The following is an 11,025-nucleotide window of genomic DNA, read 5'->3' as shown; positions in this document are numbered from 1 at the left end:
ATTTGTGTGAGTTATAGTGAGATGAGTGGAGGTTTGGATTGATGGAATTGCTCTGAGAGATGGTATATAGAGTCAATACACTAAATTGCTCCCTTCTACATTGTCATGAAATATGAAAACTATATGAGAAATTGGCTGCTGCTCTTCCCCAAAATAGAGCAGTAAATTTATATCAAAACTACTTTGTCAGATGAAAAATGCATTTGCCTACCCTGGTCCACAGCACTATATTTGTTTTTTTTTAAAATAATGACCTATTTGCAATCTCAACTAAGTCATAGATCTTTTAATTTTCATTACACTGAAACAAAGAAATTACTTTCGGTAATTTTGAAGGAAATATTGTTTCTTTATTGATGCAGAAAGAATGTTTACATTTTTGAAGCTTTGAGGAAAAATGACCATGTAAAGAGGAATTTTATACCACATTTACATTATCATGACTTATATCTGATGTAGCACAAGCTCTTTAAGCAAACAACACCTAGTAGGTGCTGATAATACATGTTTTCATTGCATTTCTGAAGGTGGTGGAGGCTGCAGGTTCTAGATTTAATGGTAGTTGCTGGCGAGAGCTTCTGCAACCAGTTTAAAAAACTTGAAGGCAGCTTCATGTTCCTCTGGTCTGAATCCTTTCTTGTAATGAAGAGCCAGTTCAACAATGAAGGTCTGGCCAAGAAGCTGTGAAGAAAAGTAATAATTATACAACATTGAAACAAAACTGGAACACAAAACTCAAACCGCCACTGACTTCATACGGAATAGCCCAGAAATCCATTTTGTCTTCTGGGTTGATGTCAGTTCCCAGTGGTGCAAACTCATTTGGCCCCACCTTTTTCCCTGTACCCTGACAACACACTCTCTTCTCATATACCCATCGAAGGCTTCATGATTCTTTTTGCTAAACAGAAGATAATTAATCTGAAGTTGCAGAAAATGGGAGCAAACTCTTTACAGACAACACCCAAGGTAAGGATTACACCAGTGATTGAAGCAGTGATAAGGGATAAAAATCTGCATCAGTTTACATGTTGAAAAAAGGAACTTGAAATCAAATTGTCTTCTTGTGCAATCTTGCCAAATCTAGTGCATGAATTGTGGAGTGAGTATCCTGAATACATAGCTCTCATTAAAGATCTCATCAAACAGTGGCTCTATCCATTGCTGCAATCGATCTAGTTTTTCAGAAAAGTAAAACTATCTATTCTACAGAAACTAGATGTCCTCTGCTTCAGTCCACCTTGGCGATCATGTTTGTTCTGACTCCAGAAAATGTGTAATATCTATAGCACCCCTTTAGTGAAAATGTGCACATCCTAAAAAGATCGAATTCTACCTTGAAGTTTTGAGTGTCCACTCCGATTTCTTGATGTTTAGCACTCAAGTTTTGGAAATTACTTTCGACTTTCTTCAAATCATCAACAGCGTCGCCCAGAGACTTTAGCACTTTCTCTGCGTGACTCTGAACACCACTGTCACCGGCTGCAAAATGGCCACCGAGCTTGGTAAACAGCCTGGTTGTCCATGGATAGACCTTGAACACCCTGCAGGGAAGGAAAGAAAAGTCGTCCAGGTTTTTTTGTGAAATCTTGGAAATAATTTACCTCTCAAAGCTCATGATTAAGTCAATTTCTATCAAGTTAAGATTTGAGTTTCAGTGGATTTGACAAGAACCTCAGTGCTGTGTTAAATACCAGTTCCGTCACCCCATAACAACATTCAGTCATGCATTGAAAATTCAAGGAACTGGACAGGAACCATAATTGAAAATAAAATGCATGATTTAAACTTAAAACAAGAAGTACATTTTCATCATACCTTTCCAGGGCTTTGGCAGTTATTTGTTTCTGATCCACTTCCTTCCAAACACCCTTGATGTATTGCTCCTGTGCATCTGTTAATTTCACCATTTTGGCTGTTAAGCTCTCACTGTCACTGCTCAATCAAGAAAGCTGTGTTGATCTGGAGTTTTGACTTCACTTTTATAGTCTACAATACAGCTCGTCCCAGGCTAAAACCCAACTGTAATAGGCTGACTACTTGGTGGGTTGGACACACTTTTTATCAGAGGGCAGCAAACCTTCTGTGTTTGAGTGTTAAGATAAACACTTGTTGATCATCTGTTTGCCTGAGTCTTGCTTCTGCCCAAAAATACAAAGAATCATTCTCCAATTTTGTTGAATATTAATTCAATGCATTCACTTTCAAACTGCAAAGCTTGTTCCTTGTTAACTAAATCAAATCTTACACTTCCTTTTGCCGGTTACACTACTTCATTAAATCACATCTTATTAATTTTCAGAAATTTATAAGTTTCTGAAGTTGAAACCAAACTGATGTCCACTTTAATGCAATTTGATTAACGTTCTCTTTCATGTACATGGGATTGTACTAATGAAGCATTTAAGAAAAAGTTACGTTATCACCTTAAGGGAAGGTTATTTTCTATCAATGTTCAAAATTCTGGGATGCAGTAGCAATGTGTACTTGAGGATCCCTGGCTGCCGACTGCCAATTCTGCTACCCGCATTCACTGGGTAAGCTAATAGCATTTTGCACCATCAGTGGGAAGGTCTATGAAGTTGGTAAATGGAAACATTGAAGATGTTCTATTTCTGTTCAGTGTATCTATTCAATGGCAAACCAAGTCATGGGTAATCATAGTCTTACTGCCAATCAATTTGACATCCTGCCTTTCAGAAACATTTAGCTCATCCTTAAAATAATAGCAAACCATAGAGCATGGCAAGAAATATCAGATATGGGATAAAAACACATGCCAACAATAAACCAACGTGCTAATTTCCTAATTTAATTTAGAGAATATTGGAAGTTCTCAGGTGAGATTTTGGTGAGATCAATGAGATTTCTTCTTACAGCCTGAACTGTTGAGTAATTCCAGCATTCTGTTTGTGACGTTTCCAGCATTTGCAAGTGTTTTTGATTGTCAGATGTGAGGGTGCTCACTACTGATGGTACAATGTTCAAATACATTTTCTACTCAGTAAATGAAGTAGCCCATGTTTTGATACAACAAGCTCCACACAACATTCTGCCATAAGTAGCCAGTAACATTCGCATTACTAAAGTATCACGTAACAAGGATCTCCAACAAGATGCCATGCAGACATTGGTCCTTGTGTTCAAGTCCATTGTCACTGAGTCCTACCATTAACATCCTGGGAGTCACCACTGACCAAGGACAGAGCTGGATCAGGAACAGAACTAATTTGAATATACGAGCTGGTCAGACTCTGGCTATGCAATGGCAAGCGACTCACTTATACCATAGTAAGAATGTTCCATCTTCTAAAGGTACAATTCTGCAGTGTGATGGAATACTCTCCACTTGTCTGAATGAGGGCACCTCCATCAGCATCAAAGAAGCGCCACACCATCGAGGGTATCTTGCTCGAATGCTCCCCCATCAGCAGTCCATACACACTGTCCTCTCCAACTACTGCAGCAAGTGTTACACAAAGCAGCCCACACTCCCAGCTGCAGCCTCTCTGCTTCTGTGTTGTCCCTTTAAGAGCTGAAACCCAAGGGACCAGATGCTAAATTGGTAAATTTTTTTTATTGTCACAAGTGCTGTGAGAGAATGAGCAAATGTGTCTTGCATACCCTTCATTTTATTACACCAGTGCATTGAGGTAGGTCATGGTAAAACAATAACAGAAGGCAGAATAAAGTGCTACTGTTAAAGAGAAAGAGCAGTGCAGGTAGACAATAAAGTGCAAATCAGCTCATGTGGATGTTCCCAATCGGTCACAATAACATTCAGTCCCTTCACCATGTGTTTGTTTGAACATTTGTTCATTGCCACTAGGACCAGTTCCTGGACTTCCCTCCCCATCAGCACTGGGACAGTCCCTTCATCAGAAAGGACTGTGGTAGTTCACAGCAGTAAGATGCTACCTTATGCTCTGGAGCCATCATGAGGAGCAATAAGTACTGATCTTGCCAGGGGTGCTCATATTTAGAAAAGCAAAAATAAATTATAACAGATAACATTGCACATTGTACATTTTCTCCTCTCAATAAAACTGTATATTTCTTTTGGATGCAGGCTGAACTACAGAGCGCAAGGAGGAGTTCTGGCCCCTGAACACGTAGCACGCAGGCCCACCGGTGTGTGGATGTGCCCTGGTGCTTGTGAACCAGATCCCCAGCTATGGGTAAATAGACCTATGGCCTTGTGGGCTGCCTCAGGAGAGACAAAGGCTACGGGAGTAAACCCAGACAACAAATCCAGAGTGGAGCCTCTAAGGCAGCTGGACGTCATTGAACATCCTTCTGGCAGCTCCTGTGGCCAATCTGGTGCAAAACGTATTGCTTCATAAGCTTTCCTTTGTACTACACTGGTGAGGCCAAGAGGGGGTTCTTGATAACTGGGCATCTCAGGATCTCCATACCTTCCACCCGGATGTGATGATGATGTTCATTACCGATTATCTTTTGAGACAGACGGATGCCAACCAATACTGTATATTAGACACTAAGACTACAAACTATAAATGTTTTGGAACAAACTTAGAAGAACGGTGTGTTTGCTTGTTGCTTTTATTATTATTTAAAAGCACACAGTATCATCCAACGACTTGACTGTAGATTGGTCAAATTCCACAAAGTGCACTACAGCTGACTAGCAGTGTGCCCTCCAATATTTAGTATTGAGGTACTTCCAAAGGATGTGTCAGCAGGAATGTCACATGCTAATATGCAGCATTCACTTGTAGTAGGTTACTGCAAATGTTGATATACTTTCTCGCTCTGACTTTTAATTTACTTGCAAATAAGGAATTCAAACATAGACAATTAACCAAATAGTCTGTAATTGATAAGTCAATTCAGTATAAAAATGTCAAGTTTTCTGTCCCGACTGCAGAGCAGTAAGATGACAGGGACTAAGCTGTTCTCCTTGTGCACATGTAAAATAAATTGTCTCTGAGTCATAAGACTGTATGTGTTCTGGGCCCGGTCTTTATAGCAACACACACAAAACTCTGGAGGAACTCAGCAGAGCAGGCAGCATCTATGGAAAAGAGTACAGTGAACGTTTTGGGTCGAGACCTGTACTCTTTTCCATAGATGCTGCCTGACCTGCTGAGTTCCTCTGGCATTTTACTTCTATTGCATGGATTTCCAGCATTTGCAGATTTTTCTCCAGTCTTCTTACTTACCTTACTTATTTTGTAATCGACAATGACATTGGCCTGGCTCATACATGACTCCCCAAGACTCACCGTGGTGGTAGAGTCTTAACTGCTCTCTGATATAGCAACAGAAGCTATTCTGTTGCAATATACCACTAGAAAACCTCAAAGAAACCAAACACAGTGGATCATTTGGAGTCAACCAGGACACCAGAAACAACAGCAACAGAAGCTGCTCTGTTGAGCCTGTAAAGTCTGCCTTACCAACATTTGGGGCGCTTCTACCAAAATTGGGAGAGCTGTTGCACTGACTAGTCAAACAACAGTGAGATACACAGTGCATTCAGTGGCCACTTTGTTAGGTACCTCTCTGCACTTAATAAAGTGGCCAATGAGTGTACGATTATGGTCTTCAGCTGCTGTGCACCATCCACTTCAAGGTTTGACATGTCATGCATACAGAGATGCTCTTCAGCGCAGCACTGTTGTAAAGTATGGTTATTTGAGTTCCTCTCACCTTTCTGTTAGCTTGAACCAGTCTGGCCAATCTCCTCAGACTTCTGTCATTTACAAGGACTCTCACCGACAGAAACAATGCTCACTGGATGTTCTTCGTTTTTTTTTTGCACCATATCCTGTAAATTCTAGAGACTGTTGTGCATAAAAATTCAAGGAGATCAGCAATTTCTGAGATACTCAAACCACCCCATCTGGCACCAACGATCATTTTACAGTCAAAGCCACTTAGATCATATTTCTTCCCCATCCTGATGTTTGGTCTAAACAATAGCTGAACCTTTTGACATCCTTTTATGCATTGAGCTGCTGCCACTATTATGGCAGGAGGATAGGTGCTGGAGTGATAGAGTTGAGGATGGGGCGGTCGGTATACAAATATAGTGAGACTGTGAGGAAGAACAGGCAGATGATAGGGCAAAATTGCAGTCAGTGAGATGTGTTAAAGTGTAGCATGGCAGCAAAATTGAAAAGGATGATGAATATAGGACTGAAGATGTTATATTTGAATGCACAGAGTATACAGAATAACGTAGATAATCTTGCAGTGCAGTTAGAATTGACAGGTGCGAAATTGTGAGTATCACTGATTCATGGCTGAAAGAAGATCAGAATTGGGAGTTTAACATCCAAGATACACATTATATCGAAAGAACGGCGGGTAGGTAGAGGGAGGAGGATAACTCTGTTTATAAAATAATGAAATCAAATTCTTAGTGAGAAGTGTCATTGGATTGGAAGATGTAGAATCCTTATGGGTGGAGTTAAGAAACTACAAGGGTAAAAAGACCCAGATGGGAGTTACATACAGGCCTCTGAACAGTGGCCAGGATGTGGGATACAAATTACAACAAGAGATAGATAAGGCAGATAAAACGAGAAATGTTACAATATCATAGGGGATTTCAATATGCAAGTGGTTTGGGAAAATCAGGTGGTATTGGATCCCAAGAGAAGGAATTTGTAGAATGCCTACAAGGTGGTTTTCTTAGAGTAGCTTGTAGTCGAGCATAGTCGGGGAAAGGCAATTTTGGATTGGTTGCTGTGTAATGAGCCAGATTTGATTAAGGAGCCTAAGGTAAGGGAACCTGAGGAGACAGTGATTATAATATCATAGAACTTACCCTACAGTTTGAGAGGGAGAAGCTAAAGTCAGATGCATCAGTATTACAGAGGAGTAAAGGGAATTACAGAGGTACCCATCGGTGGTATTTTATCCTGCTACTCTGTTTTATATTCTACTAGCTCAATTGCACCTTTCTTTATGTTTGATGTTCTGCATTATCTAGTCCAATGTTCATGTTTATATCTCCAGAAAATAGTTCTATTTGAATTAATTTCTTTGGCTTTACTGATGAAGGAGTGAACAATTTCAAATCATCCATGTTTCGAAGGTGTGTCAAGGTATAAATTGTCCAGTTGTTTCTGATTTGATGCTCTACTTTCATCCAATTCAGTAACTTAGAGAGCGAGTTTAAATCTAGATAAAACCACATTGGGCTTAGAGAGCCGCCCTGCAAAATGCCTTAGTTTATTCTGATAATGCCAGTTATTCTTTTTCGGTTATTAATACGATAGATAGGGTGACTAGTATGTTAATGTTTCATTAGATATTGTAAGTGTTTCACAAGTATTGGGTGTAGTTTATATATATTAAGAATTGCTATTAACCATGACTAATGCTTTTTGGCAGTCAATAAAACGACATGAAAGTTTTCTGTTTTTCCGCTGGGTTTCATTTAGAATTACAGAATCTATTATCAGAATCTATTTCCATCCTTTCATACCCTTATGCATCCTTTCTGCTCTTCTGTAAATATATTGTGCTTATCTAAGTGAGCGGTTGCAAGGCACATGATGTTACAATTTGGAATATAGTTTTTAAATAAGTAATAGGACTCTATTTTGTTGGGTCATTTGTAATTTCTCCTTTAAGTAAGAAATATGTTTTACCTTTTGTCAAAATTCCGGGCACTTTTTCAAGATTTTTAAGAAAATTGTTGATAGGTATTAATAGGTACAGAAGAAGGCAAGTACATTTTTATACCAATAGTTATGAATATTATGACTGCCAGTACACTTCCAGTTCTGGGCATTTTTTATAATTGCTTTTAGTATATCCATTGTAACTTCAGGTGTTTGTTATGTCTTTAATGGTGTGAGTGTGCTCTTTTTCATCCCTATTCTAGCTTGCTCCTTGATTGTGTGTCACCCTGTTTGACCACATATTAGACCAAATGTTCATTACCTCTGTGCTTGTTGGTATGTTGGTAAATCAGATCGCTTGGCTGTCCTCCTACCTGCATAGAGATAGAGGCTGATGAGCAAGGCTCCAGAGATTAGGACAACTAAGAGAGGGTAACGGAAGGCAGAGGAGCAATTATCGGATTGCTTTGAGTCAGTGAACTGGGCCGTGCTCAAGCAGTCATCCAGAGATTTGAATGAAAACACCAGGATGGTCATGGACTTCATTAACACAGTTGTAGATGAGTGTGTCCCCACTAAATCATTCAGTTTCCCCAATCAGAAGCCCTGGATGGCCCAAGAGATCTGAAATTTCCCTCTCACGGTGGTGTCTGAAAAGAGGATGCTGTCTAAGTTGCATATCGTCTTGGACAATGTCTCCCATCCACTACATAATGTACTGGGTGGGCACAGGAGTACATTCAGCCAGAGACTCATTCCACTGAGATGCAACACAGAGTGTCATAGGAAGTCATTCCTGCCTGTGGCCATCAAACTTTACAACTCCTCCCTTGGAGGGGCAGACACCCTGTGCCGATAGGCTGGTCCTGGACTTATTTCATAATTTACTGGCATAATTTACATATTACTATTTAACTATTTATGGTTCTATTACTATTTCTATTACTATGTATTATATATGGTGCAACTGTAACGAAAACCAATTTCCCCCTGGGATCAATAAAGTATGACTATGACTATGACTATGATTTGCTGAGGGTCAGATCAGAGGCATTCCATTCTGGAGACCAAGAAAGCTACTAGAGGTGCAGGTATGATCTCCGGAAAGTCATCTGACGGGTGAATTGGAAATTCTGGACCAAACTTGAATCAACAAGGGAAACTCAACAGCTGTGGCAGTGTTTGAATGCTTCACTTCCAGATGAGCTCAATGCCTTGTATGGTCACTTTGACCATCAGAACATGGAGAAACCATCGCATATCCCCACATACCCCGGTGATCCTATGATCTAAGTCTCCGAAGCTGCCTTCAGGAGGGTGAATCATGGAAAGCATCCAGATCAGATGGGATACCTGGCTATGTACTAAAGACCTGTGTTAACCAACTGACTGGAGTGTTCACTGATATCTTTAACCTCTTGCTTCAGTAGTGTGTGATACCCTCCTGCTTCAAGCAGGCTTCAATCATACTGGTGCCCAAGGAGAGCGTGGTGACCTGCCTCAATAACTATCACATCCACTTACATACACAGTGATGAGGTGTTTTGAGAGGCTGGTGATGAAGCATATCAATTCCTGTTTGAGAGGTGACCTGAATCTACTCCAGTTTGCTACTAGGGCAACAGGTCCACAACAAATGTCATCTTATTGGCTCTTCACACAACCCTGGAACATCTGGACAGCAAAGATACATACATCATAAACAACAGGAATTCTGCAGATGCTGGAAATTCAAGCAACACATATCAAAGTTGCTGGTGAACGCAGCAGGCCAGGCAGCATCTATAGGAAGAGGCGCAGTCGACGTTTCAGGCCGAGACCCTTCGTCAGGACTAACTGAAGGAAGAGTGAGTAAGGGATTTGAAAGCTGGAGGGGGAGGGGGAGATCCAAAATGATAGGAGAAGACAGGAGGGGGAGGGATGGAGCCAAGAGCTGGACAGGTGATTGGCAAAAGGGATATGAGAGGATCATGGGACAGGAGGTCCGGGAAGAAAGACGGGGGGGGGGGTTGACCCAGAGGATGGGCACGAGGTATATTCAGAGGGACAGAGGGAGAAAAAGGAGAGTGAGAGAAAGAATGTGTGCATAAAAATGAGTAACAGATGGGGTACGAGGGGGAGGTGGGGCCTAGCGGAAGTTAGAGAAGTCAATGTTCATGCCATCAGGTTGGAGGCCCTACCCAGACGGAATATAAGGTGTTGTTCCTCCAACCTGAGTGTGGCTTCATCTTTACAGTAGCCACACATTTTAATTCCATATCCCATTCCCATTCTGACATGTCTATCCACGGCCTCCTCTACTGTAAAGATGAAGCCACACTCAGGTTGGAGGAACAACACCTTATATTCCGTCTGGGTAGCCTCCAACCTGATGGCATGAACATTGACTTCTCTAACTTCCGCTAGGCCCCACCTCCCCCTCGTACCCCATCTGTTACTCTTTTTTATGCACACATTCTTTCTCTCACTCTCCTTTTTCTCCCTCTGTCCCTCTGAATATACCTCGTGCCCATCCTCTGGGTCAACCCCCCCCCCCCCGTCTTTCTTCCCGGACCTCCTGTCCCATGATCCTCTCGTATCCCCTTTTGCCTATCACCTGTCCAGCTCTCGGCTCTATCCCTCCCCCTCCTGTCTTCTCCTATCATTTTGCATCTCCCCCTCCCCCTCTAGCTTTCAAATCCCTTACTCACTCTTCCTTCAGTTAGTCCTGACGAAGGGTCTCGGCCTGAAACGTCGACTGCGTCTCTTCCTATAGATGCTGCTTGGCCTGCTGCGTTCACCAGCAACTTTGATATGTGTTGCATACATACATCATGATGCCTTTTATCGATTACAGCTCAACATTCAATACCATCATCCCCTCAAAACTAATCAATAAGCTCCAAGACCTTGGCCTCAATGCCTCCTTGTGCAATTGGATCCTGGATTTCCTCACTTGTAGACCTCAGTCAGTTCAGATTGGTAACAACATCTCCTCCACGATCTCCATAAACGCAGGTGCACCACAGGGATGTGTGCTTAGCCCCTTTCTCTATTCGCTTTACAACTATGACTGTGTGGCTGAGCACAGCTTCAACGCCATATTCAAGTTTGCTGATGACACCACTGTTGTGGGTCAAATAAAAGGTGGTGAGGAGTCAACATACAGGAGGGAGACTGAAATCTGGATGAGTAGTGTCATAACAGCAACCTCTCACTCAATGTCAGCAAGATGAAGGAACTGACTGTAGACTTCAGGAGAGGGAAACCATGAGCCAGTCATCATCAGAGAATCAGAGGTGAGGAGGGTTAGCAACTGTAAATTCCTGGGTGTTACTATTTCAGAGGACCCGCCCTGGGTCCAGCACGTAAGTCCAACTGCAAAGAAAGTACGGCAGCACCTCTACTTCCTTAGGAGTCTGTGGAGTTTCGGCATGATATCTAAAAC

General features: G+C 41.6%; 1 protein-coding gene across 1 annotated transcript; it reads right to left on the bottom strand.

Moving 5' to 3' along the window:
* Positions 1 to 328: 328 nt before the first annotated feature.
* LOC134351317 (hemoglobin subunit beta-like) lies at positions 329 to 1,975 on the bottom strand. The gene is made up of 3 exons (XM_063057392.1): positions 1,819 to 1,975; positions 1,337 to 1,544; positions 329 to 681 (listed from the first exon to the last, which is right to left on the bottom strand). The coding sequence occupies exons 1-3, from the start codon at positions 1,908 to 1,910 to the stop codon at positions 553 to 555; spliced, it is 429 nt and encodes a 142-aa protein (XP_062913462.1). The 5' UTR covers positions 1,911 to 1,975; the 3' UTR covers positions 329 to 552.
* Between the last annotated feature and the right edge of the window lie 9,050 nt (positions 1,976 to 11,025).

This window comes from Mobula hypostoma, chromosome 9 (genome assembly GCF_963921235.1).
Source record: "Mobula hypostoma chromosome 9, sMobHyp1.1, whole genome shotgun sequence".
Taxonomy (NCBI): domain Eukaryota; kingdom Metazoa; phylum Chordata; class Chondrichthyes; order Myliobatiformes; family Myliobatidae; genus Mobula; species Mobula hypostoma.
The sequence above is the reverse complement of the archived record's forward strand: the minus strand, read 5'-3'. Positions and strand labels throughout refer to the sequence as shown.